We start from the raw sequence: 21,092 nt of genomic DNA, 5'->3' as shown, positions 1-21,092 counted from the left end.
ATCTTTTTTTGGTCCCCATCAACCCTCTGTCATAGCTGTTCCTGTGCAACACTTCCCTTTTGATATGACAATGACTTTGTACACGGGAAGGACCTTTACCAGAAGAATTGTTTCAAGAATTGATGAAGGGTGAAAAGAAATTGGCAGCATATCATTAAAAAAAAAAAAAGAAAGAAAGAAAAAAGGGAAAAAGAGCACACCTTGGCTTATAGACGAAGGGGGAGGGAGGCGGCTCTTTGAAGGCAGTGGAGAGCATTGCTAACAGGGTGGCTTAGAGCCCTCTTAACAATGTGCAGTTGCTCTCCCCAGCTCGTCCATTGATTTCCTCCTGCCCTCCATAGGCTTGGCTGCAGTTAAACCCTGTGTCCTCCACATGATGCTGAACCGAATCAGATTTTGCTTTTAGTTGTTCGATCAAATTTTCCTTCCTTGAGCTTAGAAGGCACACTTGAGACTTTATAGTAATTGCCTCCCCACGCCGACTGCTGATACCTTTATTGGATTGGCGTAGGGTTTCAGAGGACTGTGTTTAACATGCAGTGAGCCGCAGCAATGCAAACAGCTCCAGTGTTTAAACAAGCATCCATTAGGCCAGGAAACAAGAGTGCCAGCCCATTTGGTGCTCTTTAGAGCTGGCAGCTTAAGGGGAACAGTGCAGCAGGGCTTGCTGGGAGGGAGCAGGATGGGGGAAGACACAAATGCAGTGTCAGGAAAACAAGCAAAGCATCTCTGTAGGTTTGTGAGAAATGAGCTGGAGGTGGGGTGGAGACGAGAACTGTTGCAACTGGGGACATGTGCAAAGCTCATTAATATCTCATTATGTTCGAATTGCAGTCTCCCAGCAGATTGGCATTAACATGTGATGTGCTGGAGGAAGGGGCTGCAGGAGAGCGGCAGGGATATTTTAAGCAAGCCTTTTTCCTTTACATTTGAAGAAGCGGAAAAAATAGTGTGTGCGGGGCAAGGTGCCAGCAAACCACAATGTTTTGTGCATTAGCCCGATACAGTACACTTCATCGAAGAAGAACAGTGCTTGGTTGGGGTTATCATAGTATCCACTAGCATCTTTCAGTATTTCTGATAAACCTCCTTTATTTTTAGGAGTGCTTAACTCAGCTGTAAAATATGACTCAGTGTGAAACTTCCAGCATTCAGGATGTCAGCCCAGGATTAATTCCCCCCAGCCCCAACTGGCCAGATCGGGGAGTGCTGGGGGTACTTTGTGATTTTGCTCCTTTCTGCAAGCCTGTAGCTTGAATGATGTCTGAAATACTTTTTCTCATGCTCCTGTACTGAAATAGCTTTTGTTTTATCCTTAACTGGAGCATTGCAGTCATTAGCTTATCAGCTGATAAGCTGCAGTCATTAGTTTATCAGCTGACATCAGTGCCCTACTGGCTTCTGCAGGACCACATACATATTTCTGATAAAATCTTGGCTGCCATGTTGCTGGAAAAATACTCATTAGCTTTAGAGTCAGTTATTCCTTGACTTTCTATACCTGAGCATATAAATTCTCTTAGAAAATAAAAGGCAGCTCCTAACAATGGCTTATCCAGAAGAGAACAAACCATCAAGGACTTTTTGTAGGAGGCTCTCCTCTCTGTGCTCCCAGTTGCTGAGCTGCATGATTTATCTTGGCAAACTTTCATTGAGAAGACTGGAGTCACGAGAGGGACAGAGAACGTACTTCTGTTGTACTCTGCAGCACTGGGCTGTTGTGCAAAAATGTTTTACTGACATGTACCAATGAAACCTGGGGGGGGGTTGTTTTTCTGCAGACACCTAGTCATTCTACTATTGCATACAAAAATCATTTTAATAGATGCTCTGTTTGAGATGTTTATGGCCGAACTGTAAGATGATAATTCTTGTTCAACTCCTTTTGTGCTACAAGAGCAAAACAACAGTTAAATTAGCTCTGACTCTTACGAAATGCTTGCAAGCCCATAGATCTTGGTTCAGACTGCATGTTATGTTTGAACTTTATTGCCCAGGCTATTTGTTATGTGTTTGTCCTTTCTAGTAAACTTTCTTTAGCTTTTATGGAACAATATTGGAGCCCTCCAGTGGCCAAACTAATCATTCTGAGGAATGGAGTTCAAGTACTGCCAAGGACTTTGATTTTTTTTTTCCTTTTAAAAAATTAGTTTTGCATCTTTTTGTATTCAGGCTTTATATAGAGATTATTTCAGTCACAGCATCACATGTGAAAAGTAAGGGAAGCTAGGAAAAAGAGTAAATGGGTCTCTCTGCCTATCTAGTATCTCTAAATTCTTTAAAATATAGGATAAATATGTAATGAGTTGATTGTTTAAATTCAATTAGATTACATTTTCTGGGAGGATCCTATTATGCATGTGAAGCAGGGAAAATACACTTGGAGTATCATGACAATTCAGATTTCCTTAAGTGACCTTATCAGTGCTGTGACTTTTCATCTGTGACGTGACTGGTCTGTTCTCTAGCAGAGCCTATTTTTTTGTATATGACATTGTCATTTGTATCAGGGGCCTCACCAGGTTGAAGATTTTGGCTCCAAGGCTCCCTTGTCTGCTGCTCCCACTGCTGTCTTTTGCTTTCCGTGGCCTTTCACTGTGATACCCGCTCTGGGAACAAAATAATATCATTTATTTATATTGTACGCTCTGGACATTAGTAACAAGAGTTCTCCTTTTAAGGAATGTTGAGATCCTCTAGGAAAACTTAACAGCTAAAATCGCTTTCTTGTGCCTCCTCATGTTTGCTCTCCCTTTGAGATGCTGAACGGCAATAATAATCTTTAGGAACCCAAAATCAGATAGGTAGGTCGAAGTTATGTTGGAGATGGAAGTTTTGAGCGGAGGTGGGGATGACCAGGGGAAAAGGAGAAAGTGTAGTCATTTGTTTATCTTTTAATAGGATGACCACAGCCTGGCATTCAGTCCATGTTCAAAAAGCAGTTAAGCAAGTGCTTAAGGTGGTTATTCCTGCACTGACTCCTCTTTATTTAGGGGTCACTGGACATGAGTTTGTGCCACTTTGGTGATAACGAAATGATTTGATAAAGCTGCAGCTACACAATGCAAAGTGCTTCAGAACTAGAACATTCAAAAACTGGTAGAGGGAGGGTTCAGTTTGTTTTATTTTAGTAAAAAGCTTCTAAGTAGCTTTTCTTCTGCAGGCACTGTGGGTACAAGAACAATTGTACTGGATCATCTCAAAGGTCCATTTAGTCCAGTGTCCTCTCCGCAACAGAAGTCAGTAAGCAGAGTGTAAGAAACAGAGCAGGCACAGAGTCAGCCTTCCCTGGCATATCTTCCCATCTTCCAGCCATCACAGCGTAAGAACTACTTGCTGAGCCCATCTGTAAGCAGTTTGCTTGTGCAGCCTCCCGCATATGCATGAAGAAGGTTTCTTCTTGTTCTTGCAGGGTGGGGTGAAAATAAGGAAAGCCAAGAAGCAGTTGCAGGAGAAACTTGTTGCTTGTACTGCAGATGGGGGCAAGTTATGCAAATTCCTCTCATGGGCTGGAATTCCTTGGGCAACCCTAGGCATGATTTCCTTTAGTGTTTTTAATGTGAGTTTGAGAATTGCTGGAGGAGATGGATGTCTAGCTTCGACTGACTTTTTGAGGAAACTGCTAATGAGGTCATTTACTCTCATGGCTTTTTCCAGACCTGTAAGCACCAGAAGAACTGGGAAGAAAGTAGTCGGGCAGATGGGGGGAGGATGATTGCAGGGTATGAATATGCACTGAGGGTGGAAGCAAGAGGCGGCTTTATGATTTTAAGAAGGAAGGCTAATGCTGTAGAGCCACTTTGCCTTCTGCAGCCACATAACTTATGCGTGAGGTTCTAAGATGTGAACTGTGAAAATATGGGAAACAGTGATAGGAGAGGAAAAAAGATGGGATTGTGCAGGGGGTGAGCAAATGTTCCCTACCTGCCTGATGCACATTTCATACTTGGATCCTCAAAGCCTCCTGTCACCACATAGAGCTGTTGCTACCATTGCTGGCTTGGTACTTGTTTATCATCACTTTCTTCTGATAGCTGCTGCCACCCAGATGAGAGCTTCAGGGGACCATCAGAGCTATGTGGAAGTGGAGGAGGCAGGAACTGGTTGTAGCTCTTAGGTCCTCACAGCTTTATACCATGGGATTCCTGCTTGCATGCTTTTACTGAAAGATATTGGAGTGTAAGCTGGGAATACCAGAGCGCAAAGGCTGCCTGCAGTCCTGCTGTGCTGGGACGGAGAAGCGAATCTATATGGTTCTGCGGTTTAGTCTGAATCTTTGTGGTTTGAACCTCTGCTAGAGAGTCGCTGTGTGGAAAGACACCATTTCCAAGAAGGGCACTGCCCTGCTGTGTTCCCCCTGCAGCTTCCTGGGGAGCTTTTTACCCAGTACCCATTTAGTAGCTCCCTGCCTAGTAGCATTTCCAGGTCCTGTACGGAGAGAACATTCTTTCAGTAGTTTGTGCTGCTGTACAGAGACACAGGGAACACTTGAGGTGAAAAATACCTGCTCTACTTTCAGGCATTGCAGTTCTTTCTCGTTAGCAGAGAGAGGAGAAGGCTGGCACTACTTACTGATGAGGCAGGAAAATCCTCTATGTTTGCAGTGTCAAATGCTTCTAATAAGATTATTGTGGGTCTGAATTTGGAGTTTGGCAATACCAGACAGCTTTGATTTTAAGGAAAAAAAAATAGGAAAGCAGTGACTTACGTCCCCAGACATACTGAGACCGTGGTCTCCTGAAAAACCTACAGCCACCAAGGACCCACAGTATTCAAGGTTGGTTCTTGGCCTTGTGTCTTCCACCTGGCATTGAAAAAAAAGTCACTCCCAGGCAGCTGTGCATTTTAAAGCTGGGCCCTTAATGTAATTCTGAAATATGCTAATTGCCAGGCTTTTGTTTTCATTTGACAGTTTTGAAAAGCTTAGAAGAAAGGAGGAAAAATAAAAGAGTATTGTAAATAGCCCTAGGAAAAACCTCAACCCTGCTGCCCATGTAATTTCCTTTAAAAACAAACTTTCGTACTGTGGGAAGCTTTATCACACAGTAGATTTGCACACAATCCTATATGGCTGATATCGACATCATTTTCCATCATTTCTTAAGCATGCTTGCTCTTTGTTAAAGTTGTTACTAAGGTTACTGCCACTTGTATTTAAGAAGGAAGAAGTGCTTGCTTACCCCAAAACTCGTCTATATTTCCCTCCTATCTCTGCATCTAATTAAAATTACTCTTTTTTTTTATTCCTATCTACAGACCTTGCTTAGACCATCATGATTATGGCGCTGCTATTTATCTGTAATTTAAGCTCACAGCCCCTCCTGCTACTTTCCCCCTTATTCTTGCCTCTTTTAAATAATCCAGAAGTGATTAAGCATGTAAGTAACTAAGCAAGAACTTGGAGCTGCACAACCTTCTTTCCCTTGGCGCTACAATAAAGGAAGCTTCTTGCCAAGAGCAAATGTAATATCATAATTATAGGCCAAACTATGAAGATTTCAAGCTTTTTTTCTTAGTTTTGTGGGACAAAACTTGAAGCCTCTGGAAATGAAACTGGGGGAGGACCTGGCCCACGCAAACAGAAATCTTTATTAAGCGCAGATGTCGATAGCAGTAGCGTGTAATTAGTGCCCTAATTGTGACTGAGCAAATAATGTTGGTGGCTTGGGGAGGGTCCAGATGCGGGCATCTGACTGTGGATGCCTCTCTTTGAGCTAGTTACCAAAGCTCCCTTTAAGGTCAGTTAAAAGAAGGTGACACTGCCAGAGCATGTTTTATCTTGTTCTTGTATCAGCCTAGCATGGGCAGTGTGAATCGCATTGTTAAGACTGGAATGAAGTTACTTCTTCTTGCCTGTAACTTTGTTAGGATGCTGTAGGAGTTCCTAGGCTTTTCCTGTCCTGTTCATAGCTTCTTCCTGTTCTCCCCCCCTCCCCCCGCTTCTTTTTCCTGAATAAAAAAAAAAGAGAAGAAGAGGCACCTATTGATCTGAGGATAGAAGGTATTTTATCTTCCCATTTTCTGGGCACAGGGTCTGGGAGATTTGAGCCCAATTGTACCGCTGCCACTGTCTTCATATACATCTTTAGGCAAGCTTTCTGCTCTGTTTTCTGAAGTGAAATGCAAGCATTTAATATATGTTTGCATCTGAATGACAGATGCCATTTAAGTGCTAAGTGATGTTTGGCATTTTTTTGACACACAAATGCTTTTTTGTTTTTTTTCTTCTGAGATTCAGCCCACCTCTTGTTTTTCTCTGACACCAAAATCCGCATAATTCTGGTAGCAGCCCAGCAGTAATTTATCTCCAGGCTAACAAATTAAAAATGCCTTACTCCTAGGTGGCTCATCACTCCTTTTGCTCCAGCCCTCTGATCATCTTTGTAGCTCTCTTCTGGATCTATTCCGACAGTTCCATATCCTTTTTATGCTGAGGATTCCAGAACTGGACACAGTACTCCAGGTGGGATCTCACAAGAGAGGAATAGAGGGGCAGAATCACCTCCCTTGCCCTGCTGGCCACGCTTCTTTTGATGCAGCCCAGGATACAGTTGGCCTTCTGGGCTGCAAGCGCACATTACCGGCTCGAGTTTCTCAATATGCTTACTATTCATAGATTGCTGAGATGAAAACCCATGTGAATATCATGGGCAGCAACTACATGTACTTGTGTGCACGTGTGTGAAAAATGCAGGGAATTTTTTTTCTTCCCAGCAAAAGGAAAGAGTAAAAAAAATTGTTGTGTGCAGTGGGTGTGCACAGATATACGGAGCATTATAAATTACAGTTCTTTCCTTTGGAGGGTGGTTTTCAAAAAACACAGGTGGTAAAAGTGTCTGATAATATTCTGGTCTGTGGCGCTTAATAACGAATTTGACCAGAACAATGACCACCTTTCTCCTGGTCATCTTTTTGGTTTGTATGGAGACATCTCCAAGACCTGAGTGAAGGTCTTGGTCTAGTGTTGTTGTTCATTGCATAAACCATTTTTTGCGTATTAGGTTGCTTAGGGTACTCAGTGTGAAGCATATTGTGAATGCTGGTGCGGAAGTGATTTTATTAATGGAACCCTAACTCCTAGTGAAGTTGACAAGAGCAGAGGATTCAGCACCTCTCATGGTTGGGCTGTGTGTTTTGTAGAGAAGTCTTACAAAACTGCTGCTGCATGCATTCTTTTAAATAGATATGCAAAGGCAAGGCAAGAAGCAGTTCTAGCAGTGCTCTTCTTTCCTAGAGGTGGATCAAGCTGATTGTGCTGATCAGGGAACTGTTTGGATGAAGGAAAAAGCCAGATCCATTTTGGATGTTTCTGACATCTTTCCTATTTTACAATTTTCAGTTAATAGTTTGGGTGCTTTTTGGTCTATAGCCTAGCACATTTCTGCTTCCAAACTCATCTGTCCCGTGTTTATTTTTTTTCCTTTCCCCAAAAGACATGCTTCAGGAGCATAATGAGAATTAGCACTTTGAAAAAATATGAGCCTTAATTCATTAGCATACAAAAGATTAATTTTCTTCCCCGTCTCCCCATTCTTGGATGTCCTTTACAATGCCTACTGCACTGTTAATTGTTTAACCTGTACTTAGATAACCTACACTCATCTAAAAGTGCTTGTCCTTGCAAAGAAACCTTCAGGTCACCTCCGCCCTCAGACAGGCTGCACAGTCAGGCACTGGGGACAGCTGGAGAAGAGGAGGGGGACTTATGAAGACAAGCTCTGGGATAAATTCACCATTTTGTTTGCAGCATAGTATAAATTGTCTTGTTGATTCACAAGGGTTTTTTTCTTCCTTTTTTTTTTTTATGTATTAGTTGTGGAAATCTGTTAATTCTGGTCTTTTAATTATATTCAAATGGAAATTTCATTTGTGATGTTAACCCCAGAGGGTGACTGTGACTAAAATGTGTGAGCTTGAACAAGTGCAGTGTATTGACTATCTGGCTATAGTTTTCTTCCTTTTCTAATTGTATCAAAGACTTAGCTTTGAAAAGCATGAACTTGAACTTAGTTCTGTGGAAGTATCCCTGAAACTACTTACCCCACATTGATATGAAGGACTGGAAGATGCTGCTTCACTCAACTGTGGAATAAGTAGCCGTGTTGACGTGAGGTGGTGTTTGTTGGGAGATAACACCAGTGAAATGTATGGGAGACAGCCATACCATTTCTTCAGCCTTCTGACAGCTTGCTATTGGTCTTTTGGAGATCATACAGAGCTGGGGTTGTTTAGCCTGGAGAAGAGGAGGCTGAGGGGAGACCTCATTGTGCTCTATAACTACCTGAAAGGAGGTTGTGGAGACAAGGGAGCTGGCCTCTTCTCCCAAGTGCCAGGGGACAGGACAAGAGGGAATGGCCTCAAGCTCCGCCACGGGAGGTTTAGGCTGGACATTATGAAAAAATTTTTCACAGAAAGGGTCATTGGGCACTGGAACAGGCTGCCCAAGGAGGTGGTTGAGTCACCTTCCCTGGGGTGTTTAAGGCACGGGTGGATGAGGTGCTAAGGGGCATGGTTTAGTGTTTGATAGGAAGGGTTGGACTCGATGATCCGGTGGGTCTCTTCCAACCTGGTTATTCTATGATACACGAGACAGGCTTTGGTAATAAGAGGTTGAATAGAAGCTCACAGTCCATGGAAACTAACAGTGTCATCAGGGGAGTATTGTCATGCCTCCACCATCGTTTGTCTCTTCCAGCTCCCCTCTTCAGAGTTTCTCCAAGAATATTCTAGAGTATTATATTAAGCGCATAGATTGTGCTATGACAGTACTTTATGTGCAACTGGAAGGTAATTTGCTTGCTCTAAGCATAGGAAGGACTTTTCTCTTGCAGCAGTTAGACAAGATTTTAGACTGTTGGTTTTGAAGTCATAAACAGTGCTCATATCCTATCAGTGCCTTAATGATAATGCCTTCAGTAAAGCCTTTGACACAGTTTCTCACAGCATTCTGCTTAGGAAACTGTCAGCCTCTGGCCTGGACAGGCGCACACTCTCCTGGGTGGAAAACTGGTTGGCTGGCCGGGCCCAGAGAGTGGTGGGAAATGGTGTGAAATCCAGCTGGAGGCCAGTGACAAGTGGGGTTCCCCAGGGCTCAGTGCTGGGTCCAGCCCTGTTCAATGTCTTTATCAATGACCTGGATGAGGGGATTGAATGCACCCTTAGCAAGTTTGCGGACGACACTAAGCTGGGTGGAAGTGTGGATCTGCTGGAGGGTAGGGAGGCTCTGCAAAGGGATCTGAACAGGCTGGACCACTGGGCAGAGTCCAATGGCATGAGGTTTAACAAGGCCAAATGCCGGGTCCTGCACTTGGGGCACAACAACCCTGTGCAGCTACAGGCTAGGAGAAGTCTGTCTAGAAACCTGCCTGGAGGAGAAGGACCTGGGGGTGTTGGTTGACAGCGACTGAACATGAGCCAGCAGTGTGCCTAGGTGGCCAAGAAGGCCAATGGCATCTTGGCTTGGATCAGAAACAGCGTGGCCAGCAGGTCCAGGGAGGTTCTTCTCCCTCTGTACTCGGCACTGGTGAGACCGCTCCTCGAATCCTGTGTTCAGTTCTGGGCCCCTCACCACAAGAAGGATGTTGAGGCTCTGGAGCGAGTCCAGAGAAGAGCAACAAAGCTGGTGAGGGGGCTGAAGAGCAGGTCTTATGAGGAGCGGCTGAGAGAGCTGCGGTAGTTTAGCCTGGAGGAGGCTGAGGGGAGACCTCATTGCTCTCTACAACTACCTGAAAGGAGGTTGTGGAGAGGAGGGTGCTGGCCTCTTCTCCCAAGTGACAGGGGACAGGACAAGGGGGAATGGCCTCAAGCTCCATCAGGGGAGGTTCAGACTAGATATCAGGAAAAAATTTTTCACAGGAGTGGTCATTGGGCACTGGAACAGGCTGCCCAGGGAGGGGGTTGAGTCACCTTCCCTGGAGGTGTTTAAAAGACGGGTGGATGAGGTGCTCAAGGACATGGTTTAGTGTTTGATAGGAATGGTTGGACTTGACGATCCAAGAGTTCTTTTCCAACCTTGTGATTCTGTGATAAAGGAAAGCAGAGGCTGTGTCAGAGAGCTGCTGCTCCTTTGCAGAGCACAAGAACACTTTATTGTCCCAAATGCCCCTTCACTAAGGCAGTGGGCACCACCAGCACACTTCACTAGCTTTCTACAGCTTGTGCCCATCCAAGGATGAATTGGGGCAAGATTTTCTCTGGGAGACTGTTTATAGTGTTGCATATGCAGTTTAAAGAGCTAGCAAGTAGTAAATGAGTAGCTATGATGTCTTTGCAACAACGCTAGATATGTGGCTTTGCTGCTTCTTAGTTTAAAACACAAGAGGTTCCTGCATTTCTTTTCTACCCTGATTTGCAGGAGTTCTTCAGGAGGTACAGCTTTAATAATCTGCAGTGTCTGTTTTTTATCATTAGCTTCTCTCCTGTCCAAATACAAAGCAGATTGGGAATGTTTTCAAAGGGTGAAGATTTATCAGCACAACTCCCAGACAAGTCAATTAGAGGCTGCCTGACTAAATCCTCATAACGCGCTTTGAAAATGTAGCTCCTGCTGTCTGCGAGGACAGTTGCAGGGAGAGTGTAGCTCGGCTGTTCAGGGTGAGAGACAGGAGTAGGCACTGCCAGCTAAGTAGTTTAGCTCTCAGGCTCTTAGCACCTTCATTAAGACTTTTGCACAAACAGAGGAATGGTGGCGCTTCCCAAGTGATGAGGTTACTGCTTTGCCAGTGTTTACTGTCTTGGGCTGAAGCAGGATTAAATCGAATGGACCAGAAGAGGAGGAAACCATGTAGATCACACACTTGGGCAGGAAGGCTGTTTGACGGTAATGACAGCATTTCATCCATGAAACAATTTGTGCTCTAAAGTCCAGTTAAACTTGCCGATAATTTTGTACTGAGAAAATAAATTGTATCCATTGCCTGTGTTTTACTCAAGAGCTTCCCTAGGGACCCTGCATGCCAAATCTCCTTAGAAGCGTGTCATTTAGTGTCTTTGCATACAAATTTAAGTTGAAGTTGTGTAGAGGGAGAAACAGAAATTATGCAAGAAAAATATTGTAAAGGGAAACTGGAATTGGTATATAATATATACACTTATGCTTCAGAAGGTTCACACTTTTTTCCCCAACCTCTTCTAGACAAATATGATTTGAGCAGCTTAGTTAGTGGGTTTTGTACATATTTCTTCACTCCTGCATCCCTCCCTAGCTAGACATTCTCCACAGTCTTCATTTCTACAGCAGAAAATGTCTTTCTGGTAGCAGTGCAATGGAGTGGTTTAAAAGACTTCCATAAACATCAGTAAAGATATACATGCTTATCTTCTTCATTTTGATGAAATTAACACATAGAGCTAGATAAGAGCTAGCTCTTATCACACAGCCTGAGCAATGAAAGTACGAAACTTCTTCAGTCTGGGATGAAAATACATGTGATCAGGCAGAGTTGAGGGAGAAGCTACCTCTCTTTCTGTCTCTACAGACTTGTGGCTCTCTCCCTTCTCTTGCTTGCCGCTCTGAAAGCTCTAATGAAAGCTCATGCCAGTTCTTGCTTTTCTCAAGCTGTTTTAGCATGCATCAGCATCCTTACCAGGCTGACTGAGGACAAGTGGAGTCTCATGGTATTTGCCTGGTTTGACTTAGCCAGTGCTGTCGCTGATTTGCTCTCATCCAGTGCCTTTTTTGTTACCCTTCTTCCCTGTCCTCTTCTTGACCTCTCAGTGTTATCCAGGTCCCACTGGTGGCTGGGAGCCTGAGAGCTGGCTGGTGCCTGCTTCGCATCTGGACAGCCAGTACTCTATACCCTTACTGCTTGAGAGAACAGCCCTTCGTGTACGACCAGCCTGGCTAAAATGCAAAGAAACGAATTGTTTTCTTCCCTGTTAGCTTTTTCATGTCTTTTTCAGCTGGTGCCCTGAGCATCTCTTGCTTTGTATTATTAACGGGAGTCAGTTTGTTCTTTTGAGGACTGTTTGCAAAAACAAGGACGATGACAGAGTCCCCAGCATCTCGTAGCAGCTTGAATAACCGACGAAGGTTTGACCTCCTTCGTGAGGCAGAGGTTACTCTGTGAGCCTGCAAAGTTCAACAGGATACTGGCTAGGTTGGCAGATCAAGATTTTACCCGTTTCAAACAGATTTCACAATGTGAATTTCCTGCGTATTTGAAACATTGCCCTGGCCAACAAGAACTGGGCAGGGAGGCCCAGCATGGAAGAGCACAGCGTGTGCTTTAAGTGAGCAATTGCGATCCAAAATCAATTTGCTACGTCAGGCTTCATCCTGTGAGTTAGCAGGCATCGGTGCTGTGCTTTCAGCAGTGTGAGGAAATTCCAGGAGTAGGGGAGTGGTTTGATGCATGAAATATTTCTATTTGTTGGAAATGGTGGTATGTAACCCACCTCCGCTTTGCTTGGCCACTTGTCTGAATTCAGCTCCGACTCGGGTTTTGAAAGGCTGTCCTGCGCTCCCCACCGTCTCTGTGTGATACCTGCCGCAAGCGTCATTAAGTGTCTGTGAGGTACAAGTCAAGAGATGAGGTTGCACCTCAGGCACCGACGCCCTTTGGCACTGTGGACTTTTTAATGGCAGTCTCAGAAGTGGTCCAGCAAGGAAGAATATGCAAGAAATGAGGAATTCTTTTAAACGTTGAAGCTGAATTGCTGGCATGCAGGTGGCAATACCGATTATTCCTTATTGGTCTCAGATGAGGTGGTTATGGTCCTTACGTCTTTGCTTAGAAGAGCTGTCACATCAAATCTAGTTGCTTAGTGTCACTTCACAGCAACCCCTGGGACTCTTGCTAAGTTGTTTATAGGATTTAAGTGCTGCACAAGAAGTTAAAGAGCTAGCTTGGCTCGGTCTTCAGGGTGCAGGCTGGAGGTGGCTGAACCGGGGTGGTGTTTGGCAGAGCTCCTGGTGAGCACTCCCTGTCAGAGGCAGGAGCTGTGTATCAAGATCTGACTGGAGAAGTCGTGGGAGAAGGAAGGTGGGGCAAGGTCAGGAACCCCTGGAAGAAAAGGTGCAAAGCCAGACAGGCTGATGTGAGGGAGAGAATTCCTGCAGGAAGGGCCAAGACCGAGTCACTGCCGTGGAAGGGAACTGAAGCCCATTTGAACATGAAGGGCTGGTGGGATAGACTGTGATTTGGTGTAAGGAATGGAAAAGATAAATTTTTATCAGAAGGAGTTAGAAGAGCAGTGTGGGGAATGTAATAAGCTTTGCTTTTTGTAAACACATATATTCTCTGAGGAGGATGGACTTCGGGCTTTGGCTGGTTTCTCTGCTTTCCCACAGGGAGCAAAGGTAGCTATGGAGAGAGGTGCATCCTGTCTGGGGAACGAGCGCACCGCACCTCTTGCAGTTGTTGCCCTTTCTTCATAGTGAAGTGGCTGAAGTTGCCTTAACAAGAGGAAAGTCAGCAGCAACATATCTGCCATGTAGTTGGTGTGCTAAAGTATCTGTAAAAGTGATCCCAGCCTTCTTGCCTGTGGACTCACAGCTCCCCTGGCCACCGAGTGGAAGTGGGCATGTGTTTGACCCTGCGAATCATGCTCAACCTCTAAAGGCAAAAAAGAGAATTTAGCCTCTCAGTTCCCCCCGCCTTCCCCTTTTTTATCTTTAGAGAGCAATGAAAGGGCTAAGCTGCCGCCACAGTGCTGGTCACTCCCCGTGGATGACTGGAACAGCCGCCCACCAAAGGCAACGCGACGGTGGAGGATGGGCCGGCGAGTGGCTCGGCTGTTGCTATAACAACAGCACCTCAGTCTCATTTCTTTTGAAAAATGAGTTGCTGCTGGTGGGATGAAGCGGAGCAGCTTCTCCTTGCGGATGAAAGCTCTGCTGACAGCCTCAATGCTCTCTTGTTTATGGATTGGGTCTGTCATGGCACGTCCGAGCAGTTCTACCAGAAATTTCAGGATGGGTTGGAATGGACCATTTGGGTCCACATCTGTCTCCCTGTTTGTGTGCGTAGCCTCTGTCCCCTCTCAGCTCTCCCCCAATCAAAAGTCATTTAAAAAGCTAACTCACCAAAGTTTGACCTTTCCTTGCTCTGCAGCTAGAGTTTCTCCAAAGGCACGTAAAGAATAGCGAGTCCTGCTCACTGTCTTCTGCTTTGGGGTAGAATCCTGCTGTGCAATACAGATCCTTCAGCCAAATATTTTCTGTGAATAAAGCTAAAGACCTATGAAGCTGGCAAAGGTTTTATTTTATTTCAATATTTTTGTTTTATTTTAATATCTTCCTTTTATTTTTATTTTATGTATCGTGAGCCTTCTACTCCTAGACATAAATCTCTAAGCTGCTGCTAATATCTTCATGGTGCATACTGTAAATCACGTGCATGAGCTATATACTACTACTTAGAAGGAGAGGGAAGATGCCTTACAGTAGAATATTTTACTTCAGGCATAGTTTTTACAGAGGGAAGAGGAAGTGCTGTGATTTGTGTAAGACACTGGAGTTCTGGTGGTGGTGGTAAAACTGTTTGCTAGTACATGGTCTGTGTATGATGTTCAGGCCATCCAATAGTTGGCATGGTGATTGGGAATGAAATCACAATATCAAAATGAATGTTTGCATTGGAGTAATTTGATAAGAATATTTCTGTTTTGTACCCTAAAAAGGAGAGATGCATCTGTTGTTATGGCTCCAAAGTGCCAGTGCCAACGCGCTTCCTCACCTGTAAAGTTTGTATCTGGCATGTTGACTTCAAATAAACCTTTCACGTTTTGTTTCTGTCTACCTGCAGTTTTTAAGTAAGCAAACAAAGAAAATTAAAAGGTTAGGTTTTTCTCTAGTGCCTGCTGACCCCTCAAATTGTAAAACCTCTGAAGGAGAATAATGAGGAGCTGCAAACTCCAAATAAGCTTCATTTTGTTTTCGTTTGCAACAAGGCACAATTTCTGCACATTTGGTATTTGATGGAAAATCATTTCCATGTTAAAGCTGCTTTTTGCTGTAAAGCATGCTAAACATGATTATTAATATTTATGCACTGGGCCTGCTTTTAGTTTTACTAAAGTCACTGTATATTTGTACAGGAAGAACTCCAGCTTTCAGCACATGATGAAACTTTAGGAGCTGATCTTTTTAGGGCTGGCTATTTGCCGCTAGTCAGTCTTGATTCTTTTGGTAAACATCCATGTACAAATAAGGTAATGGATTCAGGATAAATTAGTAAATGTTGAGAAACCTGAAAGTGTGAAGTGATATGAAAGTGTTGATATTCCATAAGGAATACCTTCAAACTGTTGTGAAATGTACGGAGGCAGCTCTCTTGTATTTCTCAGGGGATAATTGCTCTCACTGATCCCTGACTTATCATTAAGACAAATTAGGCTTTTTTCCTCATGTCTTCCTTATATGAGCTTTTTTTCATGACTAGAAGCCTGTCACTAGGTCTTTTGGTATGATTGTTGTTACTTTAGCCCAGCGTTTGGCCAATAGGAACTCAGGGCAAAGGGCCATGACAAGTTTTGGATGTACCTTCAAGCCCTGTTTTAGTGTTTGTGTGCCCGTTGAACTTGGTCTTGAGTCACTTGGCCATTCAGTGACTTCTTTTCTGATATGGAAATAAAAAAGGGGTAGCGACTTTGTCGTGACACAATTTGGGAGCTGAAATGGTTGATTTGAGCTCTAAATTGTGGGAGTGGCCCATTGGGGCAGCATTTAAATGTGTTATTATAAGCCATTATATCAACTGTGTTACTGACACCCTGCACTTGAGCTCAGGTTGTGCTCACCCTTTTCTTGCTCTGTGGAAAGGAATCTTGGAAGCTGTTGTGCTCGCCGTACTTGTGAAGTGGTGCTATTACCACATCCATATCACCCTTTGGGGTCTGAACCAGGGTTACATAAAGATCTATGAAAAAAGCTCAGTGGCTCAGCTGTAGTCTTCTGCCACATGCCAGTGACGCCGGTCAAAAAGCAGCAGGGAGCTGTAATGCCATACGGTGGTGTTCAGCTTAACACAGGTTTTTAGGGGAGGGAAGCAGCAGAGGTGAGAGCTGTATCATAAGCCTCCTTGTGGGGTTCCGATCTCCCTCTTTCGCACTAGTCTTGGGTGTTAGCAGTGATGTGGATGGTAAGTTAAGTGGCACAGATGAGGCAATTACCACCCTGGGCAAGAACCTCCTGCTAGATCTTGCTGTTGCCGTGGCACGGGGACGTGAAAAGGTGAAATCTCTGCTGCAGGGGTCCCTACTCCGCAGCCCAGTGTGCTCCTGCAAACCGTGGCTGATCAGTGTTACTGTGCAGGGCTTTAACTAAGAGAGCACCAGTGCCATGTGTGCTCCTACTTGTATTTGCTACCACGTGCAGGACCCCGTTCCTGGGCATCTGTGGAGCTCGTTGGGGCAAGAGCTGCTGTGGTTGGATGAGGAGTGGGAGCCCAGTGACAGAACCACTTCTCTATGCAAACCACTGGCTTTGCTGTTTCCTGACACCTAGGAACCAGTGGTAGGGAAAGACCTGAGGTAAAGACAACTCCTGTGGAGCCACACAGGCATCTTGCACTGGAGGAGGAGGAGCCTGGTCGTGGTCCACATGGCAGAGAATCATAGAATAACCAGGTTGGAAGAGACCCACCAGATCGAGTCCAACCATTCCTATCAAACACTAAACCATGCCCCTTAGCACCTCGTCCACCCGTGCCTTAAGCACCTCCAGGGAAGGGGACTCAACCACCTCCTTGGGCAGCCTGTTCCAGTGCCCAATGACCCTTTCTGTGAAAAATTTTTCCTAATATCCAGCCCAAATCTCCCCTGGCAGAGCTTGAGGCCATTCCCTCTTGTCCTGTCCCCTGTCACTTGGGAGAAGAGGCCAGCACCCTCCTCTCTACAACATCCTTTCAGGTAGTTACAGAGAGCAAATATAGAGCATGCGGTTGTGGAGCAGCCGGTCTCTGTGTGGTACTACAGAAGCCAAGAGGAAAAGGAATGTCAGCCTGTGCCAGGCTTGGCACGGACTAGCTCGCTAGCTTTGTGCAGGGGGAACAGGGAGCAAAGTGTCAAGCACGTACACCAACAGGGACTCAGTGGCGACTCTTAGCCATGTCGATCGTTTTCCCACATAAAAAACTCTTCTGCTCCAGTAAAAATCAGGAAGGTTTCAGTCTGTTTAAGGACTCGTAGACTTGACTTTCTGCTTCGTTATAAAGTTCACATCTCTGCAGTGGACCAGCTTAGTGTCCCACGCGTGTTCAGCTGGGTCTGCAGCAAAGTGTGCATCAATCATGTCCTTCTGCATTGCATGCCAAGAAGGACACACAGACCTGAGGGGAAAGAGAAGGGTGCCGCCTCCTCAGAACTGCTGCCTCTAAAAGGTGGATGAGATATGGATTTGCCTGCCTGTCTCACACACGAGATGAAAGGGGACCCAGTCCTCTGGGGTGGGAGAAATAAATGGGGTCTGGACTGTGGGAAGAAAGAAGGTTGAGGACCTCTAGGTTAGGGAAGGGGTGGGAGCTGAGTGTCTGGGATTTTCATACTAGCAAAAATACTTTAAAAATTGATAAAATCTTTCAGTATTTTGAATTCTATTGTTCTAGTATCAAGGATGCAACTGTGTCCTGAAGGCGTTTGCTAGAGCTGTGACCTCTTTGCTTCCTCCCCTCCCCACTATTGTTTTTTGCCTCAGCCAAAGAGGGATGCTTTTTTTAGCCTCGTACATAAGCAGAGGACTTAACGTTTGGTGTCATAGGAGAGGACTGTACATTGTTACCATGCTACGCTGTGCTTCTTTTAGTCTAAATTAAAGCTCATATTTATACTCCTTTTTATAACATTCTTCTAGCTGATTTGATCGTTTTCCTGGAGATTTGCATTGTTATCATTTCTATTAGTTATTTATCTTTTACATTAGCTCCTAGCACACAGGTTATTTCTTTTTTTTTGGTGATTTGATTGAGTTAACATCATGCAAAGTACCTTCTGTTTTTTACAGTGGATATATTTTTTCCTCATTTAAAACTGATTCTCAGTATGTTCAGTAGCCAAGACCAGAGGGCTAATTGAATGAAACTATGTTAATGAATTTTCTTGAAACGTTTTTATGTCAACAACACGTTTCAATACAAGCAGTCAATCACTTGTATTGTAGGTATTTTTTAAGAAGCTTCTAGAAACTTCAAACAAAAGGATTTTCAGAGTAAATAGTAAATTTTAGTGATTCTATTTTTGTGATCCAATGTAAGACTCCTCACTGTGTAAAGCACCAAAAAGTTGAATTAGTCAACTTGCTCCATAAAATTCTGGTAGCTTGGAGAGCACAGATGTATTTTACATTTCTGCAGTTGTGGGTCTGTGCCCTTGTACTCAGGGGCAGGCTTGGGGGAGAGGGTGCTCTTATTTTAGGATCTCTTCTCAATTTGATCAAGGCATAGGAATGAAATAAAAGAAACTTCGTAATCAGAGTTCTGAAAGCATACTCTTCACCAAGCCCACTAGTGACAATATACATTACATGGCTCACCAGCATTTTTTATTGTCTGTGCAACTGATTAATTTTTTTTTCTTTTGTTTTGCTTTAAGCTTCAAGAAACAGTCAAAAGGAAGTTGGAAGGCACACGTTCACCACTCAATGGAGAACAGCAGAATGGAGTTTGTGATGGGAGCTTTTCTCCAACCAGCAAGAGGATACGGAAGGATGTACCAGGCATTGAGGCAATCAACAGCTTGCCCAATAATTTGCCTTTGCCCTCTGCTTCTCCTCTTCACCAGCTTGACATGAAAGCTCCCCTGCCTCTGCAGAACACTGGAACTCATGGTAGTGGTCTAGAAGACTTGGGTAAAAATGGTGGGCTTTCTGAGATAAAGCTCCCTATTAACGGTTGCAACGAACTGGATGATAGTTTTAACATCCTGCAGAACAAGGAGCTAAAGCAAGAGCCTTTGGATGACCCCAGCTGCATAGACACTTCTGAAACATCTCTTTCAAATCAGAACAAGCTCTTCTCCGACATTAACCTGAACGATCAAGAGTGGCAGGAGCTAATAGATGAACTGGCAAACACCGTTCCAGAAGATGATATACAAGATTTGTTCAATGAAGACTTTGAAGAGAAGAAGGAGCCAGAATTTCCTAGGCCTGCTACAGAGGCTCAAGAGAGTTCAAGCGTGAAAAGCGATCCATCTCATTCTCCATTTGCTCATGTCCCATTAGGGTCTCCGCAGGTGAGACCTTCTTCCTCTGGTCCTCCGTTTTCAAATGTTTCCACAGCCTCTAGCATCACGTCTGTGTCCAGCGCCCCGCCAGCTCCAATCCCTGCCGGCTCACCAGCAAACTGTGTTGTTCAGTCACCTCAAACCCCCAGTCAGGCTCACACTCCGGGCCAGACGCAGGCGAGGTCTGGAAATGGCTATCTCATGAATCCAGCAGCAGCACCTGTAGCAGGATCAGGACCTGGGCCTGTGAACATGCCAAGCGCTGACTTGTCTCCAGCTGAACAGCTCAAACAAATGGCAGCCCAGCAGCAGCAAAGAGCTAAGCTCATGCAGCAGAAGCAGCAACAGCAGCAGCATCCAAATCAGCCCTCAAGCTGGTCACCTGTGGGCCCTCCGTCTAGCCCGTATGGAGGACCCTTCAGTGCAGACAAACCAAATAGCCCAATGATGTATCCCCAAGCCTTTAACAACCAAAACCCAATAGTGCCTCCTATGGCAAACAATCCACAGAAGACCGCAATCAATAACTACCTCCCTCAAAATCACATGAATATGATCAGTCAGCAGCCAAATAACCTGGGCACAAACTCCTTAAGCAAACAGCCCAATATGCTTTCTTATGGCAACACCAAACCTCTGACCCACTTCAATGCTGAGCTGAGTCAGAGGATGACCCCACCAATGGCAAATCCCAGCAAGAATCCCATGATGCCGTACATCCAGCAGCAGCAGTCCCAGCAGCCGCAGATGCAAGCTCAGATGGCGCACCTGAGCGAGGAACAGAAGCGTATGCTCATCATGAAGCAGAAAGGGATGATGAATCAGCCCATGGCATATGCAACACTTCCTTCCCTTGGTCAGGTAAGCACAAGTGCGCAATATGTGGGCGACTGAATAGCAGTTGATACAAAGGCTTAGTAACTCTTTATGGTCTGCTCCTCTTTCTTCTGGAATGTATGAGACATCATTACAGACGCTTTTTGGACTTGTCACGTGTTATTGGAGTATGATCATTTTAAGAAATTACTGAAATGATGTTTTGTTATGCTTCAAAAGTGTTGTTAAATGACTGTTTTCTGAAGTAGCGCTCTTTCCCTATGCTTCTACTGATGAGCAATTAAGGCAACTCAGTGAGGTTCTGGGTCAGAAGTCATTCCTCCTTGGAGGGCTTGTTTCCGTTATTTCATAATGTAAGGCTTGATGGTTTTGGTTCCCAAACCACTGTATGGCTTAGTTTCCACAGTGTAGTTAGCAGTACAACAAAAAGATGGAGTGGTTGGCCTGCTCTTAGGGCAAAGATCCAGCCTGCTTTAAACAGTATATTTGGCATTTTGGCTTAGGGAACAAAGGGAGGACATTTTGGGTGCTGAGTGGCTTTGGTTTCCACTGGAAGAAGCAGGCAAAACTGAATGCTTTTAGCAGTGCTTGAATTGTGTATGCAAGGAAATGGTTTATTCTGGGGCTTTCAAACAGTCTTAAGGAACCTCAAGTATTTTATTATTGTGAATCTGTATAGTCTTTCAGGAAGAAGCTAAAGCCATGTTGGCTTGAGTTACTTGGCATCATGGTCTCACATGTATTCCATGCTAACCTCTGGAGTGGCAGCTGCCAGGCTTGGGGAATGCTTTGGAATGAATTAATAACCAATTTGAATAATAGTTAGATTAATGCCCTGTTGCCTCCTGTGCCAGCTGGGTATTCTTAGTTGTCCCTCTGTGAAGATCTGCACACTGGTGTCATGGAAAAGTTCAAGAATAAATTATCTAAATGTTGTTTTAAGGGTTTTAAGAAGAATTAAAGTTAGTAATCAGTTTGCAAACTAGGTGATGCCTTCACAGAAGTTGTGTGCTGTCAAAACACATCAGGAATTCTCATATAAAATAGTACACTAATAGGATTGTTGGCTGTGTAACACATTGTAGTGTAACATC

General features: G+C 44.5%; 1 protein-coding gene across 2 annotated transcripts in view; it reads left to right on the top strand.

Annotated features, from left to right (window-relative positions):
* The window catches only part of MAML3 (mastermind like transcriptional coactivator 3), a 254,181-nt gene that overhangs the window by 139,871 nt on the left and 93,218 nt on the right, over nt 1–21,092 (top strand). For both annotated transcript variants that reach the window (XM_069855257.1, XM_069855256.1), the window contains exon 2: nt 18,529–20,022. In XM_069855257.1, coding sequence (XP_069711358.1) covers nt 18,529–20,022 — 1,494 coding nt within the window. The remainder of the gene's footprint in view (nt 1–18,528; nt 20,023–21,092) is intronic.

The sequence above is a fragment of the Phaenicophaeus curvirostris genome, chromosome 4 (genome assembly GCF_032191515.1).
Source record: "Phaenicophaeus curvirostris isolate KB17595 chromosome 4, BPBGC_Pcur_1.0, whole genome shotgun sequence".
In the NCBI taxonomy this organism is placed as follows: domain Eukaryota; kingdom Metazoa; phylum Chordata; class Aves; order Cuculiformes; family Cuculidae; genus Phaenicophaeus; species Phaenicophaeus curvirostris.
Note: the sequence above shows the minus strand (reverse complement) of the source record. Positions and strands in the feature narration are given on the sequence as shown.